This window comes from Apostichopus japonicus, chromosome 18 (assembly GCF_037975245.1).
Source record: "Apostichopus japonicus isolate 1M-3 chromosome 18, ASM3797524v1, whole genome shotgun sequence".
In the NCBI taxonomy this organism is placed as follows: Eukaryota; Metazoa; Echinodermata; class Holothuroidea; order Aspidochirotida; family Stichopodidae; genus Apostichopus; species Apostichopus japonicus.
The window spans coordinates 14610834-14629778 of record NC_092578.1 but is presented as its reverse complement, the minus strand read 5'-3'; the positions used below and the strand labels follow the sequence as shown (position 1 = coordinate 14629778).

Genomic DNA, 18945 nt, shown 5'->3' with positions numbered 1-18945 from the left:
GCAAAATTTTTTACCAACATGTTTTCGGACCAAATTTTTTCTGACCAATGTTATTTGGGACCCCAATTATTTTGGACCAAAATTTTTCGGACCCAAAATTTTTTGGACCCAAATTTTGGACCAACATTATTTGTGACCAATTTTTTCCTGACCCCTGATTAGGACCAAAGGACGGTCGGGACCTAAAAGTGGATCACCGGGACCTGCGACCCCTAACACCAACTTTTTTTTGTCAGTCCCCACCCCACGGTCCGAAAAATGGGGGTCCAAAAATAATGAGTCTCCTAAAAAAACATGGGGTACCAACAAATTGGGTCCGAAAAAATGGGTCCGAAAAAATATGGGTCCAAAAAAAATGAGGTCCAAAAAAAATTGGGTGAACAAAAATTGGAGCCGAAAAAAATTGGGTCCGAAAAAAATGGGGCCGAAAAAATTTTGGTAAAAAAAAATTAAGAGTCCAAAAAAAATTGTCGGAACATAGAGAAGTCGGAACATAGAGACGTCGGAACATAGAGACGTCGGAACATAGAGACGTCGGAACATAGAGATGTAACCTAAATAACACTCCGCACAACACGCGGCAAGAGAGGAGAAGGAAAGGCCAATGGGGAGGAATATAAACGCAGAATATTGTACTGGAAGTTCTGGGTATATATAGGGATAATCAGGGACAGACACAACTCGCCTTAAAGGGTTTGAAGACTCGCGCAAAAGAAACGTCTAATGTCGGTAATCTGACCTAGTTTCGAATGAGGTGTAACAAAAGTGTTAGACACCACCATCGATCCCAGAAAAAACACACACAGCTTGCTACCGTCGGTAATTAGACACTAGTGTACAGTCAGTACATACAGCTGCGGCCAATACCCACAGCACAGTGTACACAGTGTACAGCGATGGACATCTCAGGCCCAGCTAAAGATAACAAGGTATCACGTTTCATTACTGTCTGCATTTTGTAGCGACACGAACAAAACGTCACTTGCAAGCAACAGAAAGTTAACTTTTTCAGATGGCCGCACGCGGTTTGGGGCGAGTTTTCAATGCCTTTAAGAGTTTTGCCAGTGTAGACCATTTGCATAAATATTCAATTTCGAAAGGACACGTGATACTTAACTTAACATCGTTATATGGTCGAATGTTTACAGTCTACATACCACTGAGGATGTGCTTGGGAGTGGATCGATAAGGTTGTTTGGTTTACGTAGCCAGGCTCTTTAACTTGGTTGACAGTTCTTAGAAAAGTATTCGACCTTATAAGCGACACACGGTAATGATATGGTGGTAACAAAGTTGTTGTTGGGAAAAGGTGGCTCATGTAACATATACAATACCCAACACCGGATGAAACATGACGTCACACAGAAAAACCTTTGGTGTCGTTCTATGAGGGAACTGATCTATATTTTAAGTAGAGTCTTACAGACTCTCAGCTTGATACACTTGGACATGTATGACATATAGTTCATTTATACTGTATAAATGAACTATAGTATGACGTATATGGAGCTGCCCCCAATGTAGTCAAACTCTATTCACGGTTGTAAATTGTTGAACAATAAATGCAAAAGTGTTAATTGGACCAGATCCTGACCTAGATGTAAATTATAAATTATTTAAACTTACCGTGTACCACGTGTAAATATGGAGGCTTACAGCGTATACAGGCGCGTATCCAGGATTTTCTAACCCGGGGGGCGCGAATTACTATCTAAGCGGAGCGCCACCATCGGTTGGCGCGCAGCGTACAAGAAAATTTCTGGTTTGATACCCCCCAGATCACCGGAAACGGCACTTCTCGGGCTTGAAATGACCAACCAGATGTACACTTTGGCCTGAGAACCAAGTATTTCCTAATAGTTTTTTTTTCCATCCATCCTTTTTGAAGATTGTCAACCCGGCACACGTCATGTTCGACCTGATCGCATGTCCTGTGGGTCTTTGCTTTTGTAGGTGATTCTACGTCGCGGCCCACAATACCCGTCAGCCCCACTTTTCAAGGTTTTAAGCCCCAAATTTGTTCAGAATTTGAAAATTCACATTTCTCGTGAATAAACTCACTTCAAAACATATATACCCATAATGTTGTACAAAATTTCATCTATGGACAACCAATATAGAAAAACTACCTTCAACCCCTAACAGACCGGTCAAAATTGCACGAGTAGAGGGAAGTGTGATGCACAATGTTGGTCAGAAATTTTCGAAAATTCAGACACAGTTAATTTATTGGTGTACAAATTTTAAACCTCTTATAACGGCTATTATTAAACTTGGTTGAAGGAAATGAAAAATAGCAGATATTTCCTTCAACCGAACACTACACACATAGGCGTAGGAGGCGCGGCGGCAGTGGCGGAGCTAGGGGTATTGGTCAGGAGGGGCGAGAATGGTCTGTAGGGGCGCTTTCGACACTATCTAAGCGGAGCGCCACCACTGGTTGGCGCGTAGCGCACAGACAAATTTTGAGTAAAGATACTCCCTAGATCGCCGGAAATGACCCTTTCAGGGCCTGGCTAATTTGCAGATAAACGAAGAATAGGGTGTCATCGTCAAATTACACCAACAAAATGTGACAAATGTCAATAAGTAGATGAGAGCGCAATAAAAAAGTCAATAATCTAGAATAAGTAAAAAGTGGTAAAGGGCTGAAAAAGGCGCCAGCAGTCCATTTGAGTGGACGCTCCGCCGTATGGTGAGTGGACGCTCCACCGTATGGACGCTCCGCCACTGCGCGGCGGGTGCAGCCCCTAATTTGCCATTACTAATGTAAAGGAAACTTTTGACATAATTGGACCTCCATGCTTTTTATACATCTACATGAGACATGTCGTTGTTTACATTAGCATCCCGCGGTATACTGCGCAATTTTAACGGACCGTACGGCATGATGGCATGATATGTAATAACCGATGCTTGCTTATATGATATTGACATTGACACGTTGAACGCGCGCTTCGCGCGCGAAAATTGTTGGTTATTTTTTCAGGCAAGTCGGACAGATTTGAGGATTTTCATCCTGGAACGCCATTTTCATGCTCACTGATATGATGTGATATCTGCTGTTTGCGTTACAAATTCGAACAGGCGCGTAGCGAGGAATTTGCCAAGGGAGGGGCGAAGCCTGTAGGCAAATTATCTAAGCGTAGCGCCACCATAGGTTGGCGCAACGCGTACAAGAAAATTTGGCCGAAAATGCCTCCCAGATCGCTGGAAATGGCACTACCCAGGACCATTTGTTAGCGCGAAGCGTACAAGCAAATTTTGGCCGAAAATGTCTCCCAGATCGCTGGAAATGACACTTCCCAGGCCTTGTAAGTTGCATCTAAGCACTTTCTATTTTGAAATTACTTAGCGATATCATTTAAAAAAATGCTGAATGGGGGGGGGGGCGGTCGCCCCCATCCCAAAATGCGTCATGTTCCCCGACGACACGGTCGAGTTCGAGACCAGCCACAGTTGGTTTCATAGCACAATTCTACACACGCGTTATGATAGACCATATATAGTATATATATAGATCATTAGTGAGAGAGGAAAATGGAAACGTCAAAAAAATGGAGTTGTCGGTGTAAGGGGTAGGGTGAGGCACACTTTTACGAAATCATTGATCCGTCACTGGCTACCCTTCAGCGCTGCAATGATGTCACTGTTCCTCTTTCTCTTCCCGGTGTCTTCGCGTTTTTCTTTTACTCCCTCCTTTTCTCCTTCTTCTCTCTTTCTTCTTTTTCTTTTTCCTTCCTTCCTCTCCTCCTCCTCTTTTCCCCTCTTTTTTCCTTTTTTCTTCTCTTTTTTTCTCTCCTCTTTTTCTTACCCGGGGGGCGCGCGCCCCCAACGCCCCCCCCTGGATACGCACCTGGTATAGTACCATACATGATCAAAACGGATTAATCTTTAGATGATCTCGATTGTGAGTATTCTTCGGGAATGCTTTTGATAAAGAAAATTACAAATAGGATATATTTAGTAAATATTTTACCATTTGATAAAAGACCTAATATCCCAGTACGCATCACACTGGCGGTCCGCTGGCGTAAAAAAGCTGGCGGTAAAACGCTGGAGGTCCACCAACGGACCGATAGACATTGCTGCTTGGAAAAACCCAGCGTATTGCCGACAGCGGACCAACAGCGTATCGACGTCGTAAAAAAGCCGGTGGTTACACGCTGGAGGTCCGCCAACGGACCGATAGCCATTGTTGCTTGGAAAAACCTAGCAGAATTCAGACAGCAGACCGACAGCGTAACGCCGTAGAAAATTTCCCACAAATATTATGTTATGAAAGTCACTCAGCAATTTACACAAGCTCACATACACATTGACCATCGGGTCTGTCCAAAATCTTAAGTCTCTATGTGAAAGTTTAGTTAAAGATGAGTTTCTATTAAACTATTTTACCTGTGCTTTTTGTATATATTTGTTCCTGTGGAGAGAAAAATTAAGAATACTTGGATTTTGTGTACATTAGTATAGGCCAGGTTTAGGTGCGGCTGCATGGGCTAATACGTTATTAGGCAACGGCTGGTGGTCCGCTAACGGACCGATAGATATTACAGCTGGCTTGTAAGTCCAGCGGAATGCCGACAGCAGTACCGCCGGAGGAAATATTGGATAGCTTTTGTGCAGAAGGCACAATTAACAGAATAATATTTTCCTAAAACCTATATTCGCCAATAACTATAAGGTAATTAAAGATTGATCTAACTCAAAGTAGTTAAATTTTGCTTACCATCCAATGTAATATATATTATCATACACTACATACATAATATTTGAAGGGGAAAAAAAATACTGATCGAACGAGTCTGACGGATACCACATGAAGAAATGTTGGCAAGCATTTGGGCAAAATGGGCGGGTAATACCCTTAACCACAGGAACACTTACAGAATAATATTTTCAACAAATTCAAATTCTGAAATAAATATTGAGCAATAACGTTATAAGCGATATCCAAATACTTTAATAAATTTCAACCATCCCAAGAAGTATTTATTAATCAACAATTTAGCGTAGTTGAGAGAAAACAGTTCAGAAAACATTTTTCACTGATCGAACGAGCCTAGTATAACTGGCATCCAATCGCTAAACCGCAATGCTCAGTGTCCTCAGATATAGCAGCTAGTTTGAAAAGCGGTCGCTTTCGCAGTTTCGTAATCCGTTACAACTCTTTCGATGTTGGATATCCTGATCTATTCTTTTGAAAGTACTTGCAGTCTGCAGATACAAATTTGCATAAGAGGTATGTACCTGTTTTTTCTTACTAAGGGTTGACAGTTGTACATAATTGATTTCGCAAGTATTTGAAGTGACTATTTTTTAAATAAACTTAGACGTAATCTAGCGTTAGGCTAGAATGTATCGCTTAATGAGAAGCCTTTCGCGGTGTATGAATTACACATAGCCTACATTTGTAGGTGTTAATTGTGTTAGGCTGAGCAATAACGATCACACATAAAGGTAAACTAATGACCGTTGTTTGTATAATAGCTAGGTTATGCAATGTTATGCCGAAACATTTGTTTGCTGACTGTATTAGAAGAAAACTGTTATCTGCAGAAGGTTAATACTGTAAATATTACTAGGTGACTATGGAAGGCTTCCTCCTAATTTTAAATATCATATTCTGAAATATATATTACTATACTAGTAGCCTACTAGTTACTACTAGTAGTAGTACACTAGTACTAGGGGCCTAGTTTTAAATCATTTGGTATGTTACAGTATTGACAAATCATGGTCATCCATAACTTTTAAGAAATAATGTAATGTTTTATTTGTTTATAGCTAGGCCCCTAGGCCTAGTTAAGAAGGTAAAGACTCAATGTTAAAACCTTATTAATAATAATATAAGTATGGTTGTTTTTAAATATCAGGAATGGGTTGGTGGTTAAATCTTTTTGGATTTCATGTTTAGTGCTTAGGCTTCAAAGTTTATGTGACAAATTAAGCATTTTGGAGAACAATAGATCATCGTGATCATAGTTTATGAGTACTCCTGTGGAGTATAGTGATAAACTTAATTTTGTATTTTCACCTGGCCTTAGATGCAATTTGGTGCTCCAAATGAGATTTTTTTTCTTATTTCGAAATGAAAAAGGGGTTTTCTGACTTGCGAAGCGGGGGGGGGGGGCGGAATGATACTTCCGCCCCTCCACATTTTTCACTGGGGGGCTGGCACCCCCCAGCCCCCCGGTTCATACGCCCTTGGTGATACCAACCAGCACGATCATGAAAAATATTTCATATCTAGCCTCTCCTCTTCTAAAAAATTGTGGCTGCCTTATCTCGTTTTGTTGCTTTTTGTCTTGGCTACTGTCAATTTGAAATATTTGCATTGGGTCTATTCCATGTGCTCAGTTTCTGGTGAATCATTCTGCGCATGATTTCCAAGAAAATAACTGCCTACATTGAAGTGATCCTCACTTAAAGTAAAGTTTATTTGCCCAATAGCTGAACTGCCTCTATGCTATGTCTGTATTGCAAGCCACTATTTAACTCTATGGAAAGTTACTTTAAAGGGTTAAAAGTTTACAGTGTTGCGGGGGAGAATTGTTTAAATTCCTTGGCAATAAATCATTGAAAGCATAGTTAGTGGAGGTAGTTTAGGTTCAATTTGCCCCTCTATTGTATTCCCAGGTGAATTAAATGGCAATGAAAGTAGATACAACTTTGGGCAAGCAGGAGGGTAATTACCAGTTGTTATTCTGTTTAAAAAGCTCTGCAGACAAAGTAACAAATAACATGATTTGTCTGTATTTGATGATGTAAATTTGACCTTATATAGGGACACTGTAGAAAGTTCTCCAAAAAAAAAAAAAAAATAATTGAAGGGGTGATGCCCATTGTAAGTAATGGATACAGAATGAAGAGCTCTAGGTTGTTGTTTTTGGTTCTTTTTTTGCAGTAGATTAACAGGGGAAAAAATGACTCATGTGAAATCCCTGGCGAACTAAACAAGGAAAATACAAAATGAGGTTGATGGGCATGTCAATACTATTTTACAAGAAACATGCAATAATGATAACAACTTCGAGCTGCATGATGACACAGTTGAAGTTAATAGTGAAAGGATTCTAAGTATATAAAGGAGCGACAGATAGCCATTCCTCTCCTGCACAATATGTTGTTGTGAACTTATTTACTGTTAACTTTAATTTGCAGTATGCAAACACCAAAGTATGCTGTTGTTGTTGTTTTTTGAGGAAGATGGAGTCAGCAGATTTAATCACAATTTATCAATTTTTCCAGATCAGGATTTTCAGGAACTAAGTTAGAAGCCAGCGCATTACTATTCCTGTGGGATCTTTGGAGGAATTTAATAACCTGGATGACTCTATTGAAACAAACAAGGCTTTGGAAAGATATTTGGTAAGTCAGTTTAAAAGTGTAAGGAAAGTAATCACAAAACAGTTTTCCAGAGTGTAATGTTAGTTTATCATTATAAATTTGAAGCCAAGTCAGGTTTTATTGTGTCAGTGGTCTGTACAAAATAAAATATTTCCTGAGGGGCTAATTTCCATTTCCTGGGAGACAATTAAGACTCTAAGGTAGTAACAGACATGAAAGTATTTAGGTAACAAGAGTTTGGTTAGAAATGATTTTACATTGCGGTGCATTCTACAAAAGTGGGCTGTTAAATCAATCTTGTTTTTGACTGGACTCAGAAAGGAACATTGCAGCACTGCATTGCTAGTTCCTCTTAAAATATTGATAAGAAATTAGCAAAAGATGCCAAAGTGTGGGATGAAATAGAATTACTTGAATATTTCTGTTTGTATAATAATTATTGAATGGTTTCTGATTAACTTTTCTTTCTTTTTGTTGTTTCAAGAAGAAAAGACTATCAATTCTTGGTGGCAACACGTTGAAGGAGTGCGTTTAAAGAATCCTGGGTGATGTATTGGCAAATGCAGTTGCTACCACACTGAACTGGACATGTACGACTGGGAAAACAGCCTTTGCGAAGCTACATGTATGAAATACATAATTGAAAGTGAGTTTATATGTGTCATTTTTGTTTTCAGCAGCAGTGAAGAGAACCTTGAGTTGTGGGGAAGGGGTTGTGCATTTGACTCATGGATCGGCCAACCTTTCAATGCAACACCCCTTCAACGAGAATTCTTGCTTTAATATACATTGAATTCTGGTCATTTAAAAAAGTTACTACAAATATATGTTGATGTAAGATGTGTTGTTTCAGATGCAGTTGAAAAGCAGCATTCAGCATTGATTTTAAAGTTAATTCACCATATGATTTTATTGACCAGTCCATTGTCACTTTCTTTCACAATTGATGGGACCTGGATTTGCAACAGTAATGCATGTGTTCAGTATAAAATGAAAGAAGGTGACTGTCAAAGGCAAAGGAAATATTTCGTATATCACTGAAAAAATGGTAAATGTGTGAAAATGTGAATAATGTAGTTTAACCAAATGTGAGACCCCAGCCGATACTCATAGCTAGTGTTACAGTTGGCACAGTAATTATCAAAAAGCTGTGACACGTTGAACTAAGAGTCAGACAGGTGAAAATTTGCAGTAATTTTAATGTTTAAAATTTTATCATTTTAAATTATTATTTTTTTTTAAATTTGCATTTACAAAAAACTTGCCACGTGCCACCTGTAACACATGTTACTGTGTTACGAGCACAGTACAGTAGTAACTGATGCATGGTTGTGGAACATGAACAGTAGTAACTGTTCTAGCTATGAGTATCGGGTAACCCATTATTGGCTTCATTTTATTGCTTGTGTAGAATACAGTCTTTTATGTAATGTTTTGTGTAATGTGTTTCGTATTAACAGTAGCTGTACGGAGGAACTGCACAATCGACTTCGACTGATATTCAGGCGGCGGTGGTGAGATTTCTGAAGGATGCATCTGATTGTGAGGGAGGGCGAAAATCTCGGACTACACCACAAACAGTTGACGAGTGAATTTCTTTAGTGCTGTTGCAATATTTAACGCTGGAACTCATTTTCTCGCTTTGTAATTTATAGGCGTAATAAAATGATAGCAACTTATTTCACTGTGTTCGTCATTATTTCTTCATATGTAACCGCATGTGTAATTCAGTAAAATCTGCAGGTAGACCAATAGCTCTGTTCTAGTAGTATACCCCAAACAGTTTTCTGCCGGAACACAGATATTTGGTTAGCAATTCATGTGAAGATCTCTGCCTAGCGGGTTGCTGGCGGAATACCAGATTTGGGCTAGCAGGTCGCCAGAACACTGGATATTAGCTAGTGGATAGCCAGTGGCTCTCTCTGACAGAAATTCAGCGGTACTTCGGTGGTAAGCTTGCGTTCTCCGGCGGTGTGCTGGTAGAACACCGGCGGTACACTGGCGTTTCTTCGGCGGTCTGCTGGTGGAACACTGACGGTACGCTGGCGTTTCTTCGGCGGTACACTGGCGTTTCTTTGGCGGTCTACTGGTGGAACACCGGCGGTACGCTGGAGTTTCTTCGGCGGTCTGCCGGTGGAACACTGGCGGTACACCGGCGGAACGCTGGCGTTTCTTCGGCGGTTCACCGGCGTTTCTTTGGCGGTCTACTGGTGGAACACCGGCGGTACGCTGGCGTTTCTTCGGCGGTCTGCTTGTGAAACACTGGCGGTACACCGGCGGTACGCTGGCGTTTCTCCGGCGGTCTTCTGGCGTAGTCGCCGGCGGACCGCCGGATTAAAGCCGGCCAAATCTCTGGCGTTCCGCCGGCTTTCCCCGCCGGTGGACCGCCAGTGGTGCAGCTGGCGGGCCGCCGGTGGACCGCTAGCATGATGTTATCTGGGATACTCATATACCTCTATATAATAAAAAAATAAAAAATTACATTATAACCGTCTGCATGCCTCGTAGGGTATATTGAATTAAATAGAAACAGCTATACTGATTGAGTAATTCAGCATTTCTTAATCTGGGGGGGGGGGGGTGAGGGTGCGAGACAGTACTCAAGCTATATAGGCATCAGCAACATTTTCTGAAAGAAGTTTAATAGTGTTCACCCAAAGCCGGTAAGAGGTGGAAGCGATACGAGGGAATTCTGAGAATCATCAAAAAAATTGTTTCATGCTTATTAGAAGATTATATCATGAGACCAGTGATTCCAATCATTTTGAGTGATATTTTTATTTTCTTCATTAATGATAACGGTGACAGGTTAAAAGTTGCTATAGGACTGCATGATGATATATAATTATAATCAAACACAGCTAATAGCCTGCTGCAACTACATTTTTTTATTGTACTCTGAATAACAGTAATGCAAAATGCATTGAGGTTTCGATGACTTCAATGCACTAGACTTCTGCTTGTTAGTATAACCAGAACTAGCTGTTACAATAACACTATGGCATAATCACAGGTCAGTCTATTGAACGTGGCTATACACACCTCCACCAAATAGGGGTATTGTACTCAATGTTATGAATCCACACACCAAGTATTAGAGGTATCCACGATTTCCATCGTTAGCTATCATGTGAAAGGTTTTCAGAGTTTGACATATAGAGATACAATGTTTCCACAATTTGGCGTCTGGTGACTCCAACTGACCTTTGACCTCAATAAAATCTTGTACTGAGCGTGTCACAACTACATACTAAATATGAGATTCGTCCAACCTTCCCTTCTTGACTTATCGTGTTTACAAGGTTTTCACAATTTGACCTCTAGTGAACCCAAATGGACTTGGACCTCCACCAAAAACAATATGGATCTTGAATTCAATATGGTATTCTTTCACACGAAATACGAGATTGATCCAAGCTTTCCTTCTTGAGATATCGTGTTTACAAGGTTTACACAATTTGATCCCTGGTGACCCCAAATGACCTTTGACCTCCACAAAAAACCAAAGGCTTTGTTTCTAAATGTAGTCCTCCTAATCACCAAATATGAGATTGGTCCAAGCTTCCCTTCTTGAGATATCGTGTTTACAAGCGAGGCGTCACACACACGCACACACCCAACGACCTGTTACACATTTAGAGTAAAATTTACTTGTTAAAGTCCATCTGTTTTTTATTTATGGTCATTAGGTCAAAATAATACGAGAAAGGCAGAAGGGCATGCGACTTGAGTTGTCTGTTTTCTTTTGTATCTTTTACAACAAAATATGTTAACATAAAACAACAAATGTAGGTGACTCACTTTAATAAAAAAGGCATACATCTGTGTTGAACTCATGCATGATGTTACCTGAGCACGTTATGGTATCCACGGCAAGTGATTTAGCAACCCCCCCCCCCCCGCCCCCACTATCGAGTTACCAAACCCTATAGGCAGGGACTACTTCAGCACACCAGGAATCTCTCCCAATATGCATATCTGCTACTCAAAGAACTGACCCTATTGCAAGGTGACCATATTTTCCAGGAAAATCCGGGACATGATATCGCTGGAAGCATTGCTATTAATCAGTAGGTGCAGCATGATGTAATTGCCATGGGCACTTCTGCTCACCTATTCCTATTTTAATTTTCCTACCGCAAGAACTATAAACAATATGGTACACCAAGCTCTCAAGGGGGAATACCTGTGTATAGAATGTACTTACAACATTGAGAAATATTTCTATGTTGGTGAGCTTAGGATAGAAATTTACATTTCATTCGATGTGGTAGGCTATACTTATACTGCCCACAAAATGAAATTTGTGCTGCTCATATTTATTTTTGCTTCAAATGATTTCTCAGTCCCTCTGGAAAACATGCCCCTAAAGTTCTAGCATCATTGGAATGTGACGAATTGAGCGTGTAAGTCAATGGTAGCAATATATAGCGGTAAGATACCTACAATATGTTATAACAGAGCTACATGCAATCAAACAAAGAAACGTTAAATAATCTGAATCATGCATATGATGGCGCTAGTTATAAAACTCTACGCTATTATATAGGAAATTCTACTATGGCCTTTCGAAGCACCAGTACATTCAATAGTAGGGTAGCATATTCTCCATACAGATGGTCCTGTTGAGGAGCACACTAAATCGTATAATGAGCATGATCTCTACAGCGTTGTTGAAGTTATCACTATATAGTAGGTGTAAGCGACCCTCCCGGCATAGCTGATCATATTAACCATACACGGCACCTTTCATTTTGCATATCATCATGACCGCGTAGATTTTCGTCATAACCCTGCTTCTTTACACACCAATAAGCAACTTTCCTACGCTGATATTTCAAGTCATAAAGTGGTCTGAAGATGACTCAACTTTTCACTAAAATGTGCATCCTGTTCGATAAAGATGTTTTCCTGTTATGATGCAGTTTCATATTTACTTGTGATTGTGTATAGTGAATGGGGAAAAAACATTTGGTCAATTGCATAATATTTCGAGGAATATTCTTTTTTGGTTATCATCCTAACTTGTCGCGTGTGCGTGTATGCAAAATGATTTTATTGACCCTACTTACACACTAAATTTAACATTGTGTATATCTGTATAGAATTTTGGGATCACCTATATACAACTTTGAAATTCGGATCTATTAACACACTTTCCGATATTCACCAAGGCTGTACTCAAGTCTATTAGGTACGATTCCGAGTTCAACCAGCGAGTCCGAAAAAAGGCCGAGTCCAAAGCAGACGGAGTTCGAGACAACTTCAGAGTCCAAATTAAGGCACATCGATACAAGTCCGATTCACGTATAGTGAATAAAATAAAGCAGTAAAACAAGGGGAAAATAAGACTAAATGGCGCAAACTAGACAAGCATTTTAATCAGAACGGAAGCATTTAACTAGACAAGAACCAACCTGAGGAAAGTTGTTGTGGGGGTAGGTTGCCCAGATCTGGCTGACCCAACCACCCTTTCGGGAGATGTAACTAGCCCACCAAAATACTGAAGGAGTTTCACTCGCAAGCCCTCTATACACCGGGTTTTGACTACCCCCTCCCTCTGCCAGACTGCCAGAGCCGAGGCCTCCCAGTTTACGGTTTGCTCAATATTGTTCTGAATTTTACAAGTTTTTATAGGTATACACAATGTCTTTCTCTCTCCCTTTGTATATCCAACACTTTAGTTCAATGTCAATCACATAATTGAGTGTCTATAAAATGAAACAAAAATAAGGATTGAAAATATTGATGAACTCGCCTTGACTCGGTCTAATGTCCGAATTTATCGCAGTCCGAGTCCTAGATAAGTACAAGTCGAGTCCAAGTCAATCCGAATCCTATTCCACAAAAATTGCACTCGAATGCAGGTCCGGATTCGAGTATTTCTACCCAAGTATTACTGCACTCATGTTCTCTTTGATCAAAGCTATGATAATGCCTGCGCAAGGCTCAGTTCTAGGTTCCCTTTTATACAATATATATATATATATATATATATATATATATATATATATATATATATATATATATATATATATATATATATATATATATATATATATATATATATATATATATATATATATATATATATATATATATATATATATATATATATATATATATATATATATATATATATATATATATATATATATATATATATATATATATACCTTTCGAGCTCCACCGCCATCATAATTTGCCATAATATACCCAGGTATATTTGTTCAAAAGACACACTTGAAAGATACAAAGACAGGCTTGACTTCAAAAACTAGGAGAGGCTTCGGCTGTGGCAGAGGGGCCCAATAGTGGATAAAGGGCTTGTGAGTAAAACTCCGGAAGTAAAGTTTACTTCAAAGGAACAACTCAGCTATGCCCGAGAAGGGATTTTTTATGGCTATTCCCAGGAAGGTGGTATTACCAGGCCCCCCCACCCAGTGAAGTAATTCAGCTTTCCCTTTTCTCTGGCTGGCTCAGATTCTTTAACATATATCACTTGTCTGGTATACGGTTTAAACGATGTGGACGCTCGCGTATTTCACAAGCCTAGGGAGAAACACCAAAAAATAAGGACACTTTTCAACTTTTAACATATTCCTTATCATATAGTTTAATATATATTTTTATATATCAGCTAAATCATGATACCATATATCACGTAATGATCACTTCCGTAACCGAGGAATTTTATATATTTGCGATTAATGTTGTGTGAACACAAAATCATTATACCTACCTATGACTACACTTGCAAGCATATTAACGTGTAAGAAAACATGTAATTTCCTGTACAACGTTCTATATCACGATGACTGAGGCGTATATATGCCTCCTGAAAGTCTGCAATGAAAAGATCTAGGGTATAACGTATTGAGGGCTTTCCTGTATTAACGTGTGCTTATAGCTATAGGAAGTAAAGGAGGTTAAAGATCCTTGCAAATACACACAAACAAACATACGGTATATATAAACGTTTTATGTACCATAGCACAAATAGAGCTGATCTTAGATCAATTCCTCTATGCTAACCGCTATATGATTTGAATAAGTGAAAGTTGGTTTAAATGACAGCACCTTGAGACCAGCATATTTATAATCTCAAATTACTATCAAGTAGGGGTAGAACGAAATATGAGAAGTTTAAAGGGCTTCAATGCTGCATTCAATGCCCACTTTTATACAGACTGATAAAACAAACCATTTTGTTCTATTCCTAACTTAGATATAATTGTCCTATAAGCGTTTTTTTATTTTGCCAAATGAAGATTACATGCATCACGTATATTTTTCAAAACGTCTATAGAATGTAGATCAATGACTGATTGATTGTGTAATTGATTTTTTTTTTATTGGTTTGAATGTTGAATGATAATTTTGAATTGTTGATTAATTTGTTTGATAGGTTTAATTGTTTTGATTGATTGATATATTCATTATATATAAACTATTTAACCAATTCAATAACCTTGCAAGCTTTCTGATGTTGTCAGGGTAACTTCGTAAGAAAACAAATTTAAAATATACTTTTGTTTCTTTTTCTTTGCGATGTATAAAATGTGACCCTTTTTGCGTTCCATATTGCCAAATGGTGTTTAACCAAGCTCTAGCTTACAGACGAATCGGTCATTCATTCTTTGTGTAGTCGTTAAACAGGAACAACAAACTATCCGCTCTGAACTGAGACGCAGTAAACATTTATTTACAGCTCATTTTCTCAAAGGACACAATTTTACAACTAATCAAACAAAATGGCAAATGTGAAGAGTCGTATATTTTGCCTGACTTTGTTTGTATTTAATTTATTTACATTTTTAACTATCGTCTTCGGTTATAACCTGGATATTCACTCACCTATCACCGTTGATGCAACTTCACGTGATACGTACTTTGGATTTTCTGCCGACGTTCATACAGAAGGCTCGGAAAATATGTAAGTAGAAAACTACATGAATACTTTATATTACGCTGAAAAACGGTGAACGACCAACTTGCTTTATCCCACGAAATTTATCCTCCCTACAGCTGATGTAAGGTAGCGCTACACCACTATCAGTTCATGCAGATGAGTCTTTATGTTCTGCAAATAAATTGGGGTGGAGTAGCAGGGTGTGGGGTGACAGGATCATGGGAAGGGAAAGACGATTTAGCACACGCCTGGTTACTTGTTACTGTTACTTATTGTTCACATTCTGGTATGTATCTCTCTATTTTGGGAGACTGGGCAGTGTTTAAGGCTGATTGTGAAGTGGGTTTATTGTAAACTGTGCAATGAGCTCTATAGAGTATAGTCAGTAGACCGATATGATATTACCTTGCCTAATCATAGATTATAATTATGCGGTGATTAAAATGCAAATACGTAAACATATAATTCCACAAATCGAATTGTGATGTGACATTTTTGTAAATGACTATAACAAGTAACATATCTCGGCAAGCGTAAATATAACAATGCCGGCTCGGGACATGGTGAGTGACGTCACGTAGAAACCAGAACACAACATAGCCCTACATAATATATACATAACCTATCTTTCTAGTGTCAGTTTCCCAAATATCATGCCACCATTTAGTTAAAGACGGGAATCATCCACAAATCTCGCAATTTGTTTTGTAGTATGTACGGTGTGGTGCCACTTTATCGAATAATAGCTTTCATGAAAAATAGTTATTCCTATTTCTCTTATTGTATGTAGGTTAATTATTGGAGCTCCTTTGCAAGATAATGGAATAAATGGAGTTTCCCAGTCTGGAGCGGTGTACAAATGTCCATTAAATCCACCGTATGTCAATGTGACATGTACCTACATTACCCTTGGTAAGTGTCACTGAATAACTTAAGAAGTAAAATATCATACATTTACTCAATGAATGAGGCCTATGTTAATTAATGATGTTACGCCATTAGGCCCATTACCATCTGACCCCACCCACTTCTCCCACTTTTTGCAAATACATTCTGGCACTTTTCATGGCATGAGGATATCTCTTTAAAAATTCAACAGCAGACGTACATACAGTGCAATGACATATATATACCCTTACCTCAATCCCTGCCCATCTTCCCCTCCTTTGGGACAGGGTTCGCCAGAAAAAGGTTCAATGTGGGGGAGGAGATTGAGCAAACGACAAAGCTCTTAAATCTTCCCCTCCTTTGGGACAGGGCTCGCCCGGAAAAGGGTTCAATATGAGGGAGGAGGAGATTGAGCAAACGACAAAGCTGACTTCAAATGATCCGACAAAATAGTTTCTCTATACTTTCCCTTACCAAAACAAAATTGAACAAATATCTCTTTCTCGCATAAAACCTGAGTGAACATTACATCCTATCTCGCATATTTGATTGATTGATTGATCAATAGTTCTATAACAAATATCTCTTTCCAGACGATTCCAAAGGAAGCGTCAGCAATAAATCTCATCAGTGGTTGGGAGCCACGGTGAGAAGTGCCGGACCCAATGGTGACGTCATGGTAACCAATTTTTGATATGTTATCGAGAGTAAAATCATAAACAAATATTGCAGTAACTGTTTCAGCAAGTCCGAAGAGTGTGTTGTCTATACATTTGAAAATTTGTGGCCATATTAGAATTTCTACCACTTTTTTGTTTACCAAATCGTCCATTTAAGTTAAATTTGTCATTCGTATAGAGAGTTTAACCTTATTTTATGATCACAAACGCTTAGACAACACTCAGTGGTTTGATAATAGACTATGGTAAACCTTTTGTGTGTAACGAATACATAAACAAGATATTTTATAAATGCCGTATATTATAGCCTAACGTCTTCAATAGTATACCAGTCGGTTAGAATCATATTTCCAAAAAAAAAAAAAAATCTTAGATAGACGGGTAGTGTAAGTGTGACGTATCAAGGGTCAACCAGACAACCTACAAAATAAACCTACACACGGCCTAAACAAACACACGTAACATATAGGCTACATTGACATTAAAAATAGATAATGAGATACTTCTTTTCTAGAGGAATTTACCTTTTTTTTGCAAATAATAGGCTAATTTAAGTTCTGTTTAAAAAGTCATCACCTACATATGCATGCTTGCAGTACATATACTGAGCTGCAGACGAGCTAATTCTCACCATGCATGCTGTCGTAATCAAATCCCGCTGTAAACAAGATTTGAAAACAGTATACGTTTAGGACAGAGTTGTATCGGTATAAACACGTACACGACAGCAGAGTGCACATGTGATAATTGTTTTATATGTATTTTTATCCACCATTATATTTTATTTCTCCTGTTTGCACACAGAGTTGTGCCCCGTTCTACAAAGCAATACTACCCTCTTTCATCGCAATTTGTGGAAAATGTTTCTTTTCGAGCGAAAATTTTACACAGAAGAATCATGAAATAGTATGTCCAGCGAAAACTACCGACAGTAAGCTATACAATAGAATTCTGTATTTTGTATTAGTTGAAGCTGACATTTTGGCTTGGAAATCGTATTGTAGATGAAATAATATTAACATAAATCCGACAATTAACACAGCAATCAGAGAAGGGTACAAACACCATTATTTTGTACTGAGGGGGGTGGGGGCTGAGACGTTATTATGTTCTTCTGAGAAGGGATCAGAAGAGAAGTTCCGAGAAGTGGTAAAATGGAGGGTGCTTTCAAGCAAATTGTGCTATGTTTGGCCACTTTTGAAACAATATTGAACAATATTCATTGAAATGGTCTCCCCTGCAAATGGTCTATCAAAATCTATAAATCGCCTCACTCTTCACCCCCCCCCCCCCATTTTCATTAATAATAATAAACGACATAGATAATTACGGAAGCGAAGAAGGGACATGGTGGATCTTAACGTTTTGCCGAGATACAACAAGTCGTCAAAATGACAAAATTCTGAAAATTGACGTTTTGTTGAGATACGACAACTCGTCAAAATGACCAAATTTTGAAAATTGACGTTTTGCCGAGATACAAATCGTCAAAACGACAACAATCTGATTTTTGTCATAATTACGAGTTGTTGTATCTCGGCAAAAACGTCAATTTTCAGTTTTTTGTCAGTTTGACGACTTGTTGTATCTCGGAAAAACGACAATTTGCAGATTTTTGTCATTTTGACGACTTGTTGTATCTCGGCAAAACGTCAATTTTCAGAATTTGTCATTTTGACGACTTGTTGTATCTCGGCAAAACGTCAATTTTCAGAATTTTGTCATTTTGACGACTTGTTGTATCTCGGCAAAACGTCAATTTTCGAAATTTTGTCATGATGACGACTTGTTGCATCTCGGCAAATTTAATGATTTTGTCGTTTTGACCAGTTGTTAAACTCGGCAAAACGTCATTTTTTTGAATTGTGTCATTTTGACGAGTTTGTTACTCTTTCTTCAGCATGTCCCTTCTACGCTTCCGTAGATAATGGATGCTGCCTACTTTTCTTTCATAATTTTGATTTTCAGGGCGTGCTCCTTTTATCGTGGGAAGCGGTTGTCAAGCTGGTATGGATGGCGATTTAACATCGGTATTTAAACTTTCAGTTCATCTACTTTTTTCTCAGTTGCCAAGTGTAAACAGTGGAGCTTCCCTTGAAATCAAAATTGTTCATG

General features: G+C 38.7%; 1 protein-coding gene and 2 long non-coding RNA genes across 4 annotated transcripts in view; 2 read left to right on the top strand and 1 right to left on the bottom strand.

The window, feature by feature from the left end:
- Nucleotides 1-18945, bottom strand: part of LOC139958474 (uncharacterized) — a 94797-nt gene that overhangs the window by 63286 nt on the left and 12566 nt on the right. The gene's annotated exons all lie outside the window — the stretch shown is intronic.
- Nucleotides 5137-9793, top strand: LOC139958468 (uncharacterized). 2 transcript variants are annotated; one of them, XR_011789793.1, is made up of 4 exons: nucleotides 5137-5242; nucleotides 7252-7371; nucleotides 7835-7996; nucleotides 8811-9793. It is a non-coding gene; the product is annotated as an uncharacterized lncRNA (long non-coding RNA). The 2 variants fall into 2 exon arrangements; XR_011789792.1 differs by lacking the exon at nucleotides 5137-5242 and having other exon boundaries at nucleotides 6257-7371.
- LOC139958444 (integrin alpha-8-like) overlaps nucleotides 14990-18945 on the top strand; it is a 28997-nt gene continuing 25041 nt past the window's right edge. Inside the window, exons 1-5 of the mRNA XM_071955527.1 lie at nucleotides 14990-15286; nucleotides 16053-16174; nucleotides 16744-16829; nucleotides 17635-17761; nucleotides 18799-18860. Coding sequence (XP_071811628.1) covers nucleotides 15105-15286; nucleotides 16053-16174; nucleotides 16744-16829; nucleotides 17635-17761; nucleotides 18799-18860 — 579 coding nt within the window. The 5' untranslated portion in view covers nucleotides 14990-15104. The remainder of the gene's footprint in view (nucleotides 15287-16052; nucleotides 16175-16743; nucleotides 16830-17634; nucleotides 17762-18798; nucleotides 18861-18945) is intronic.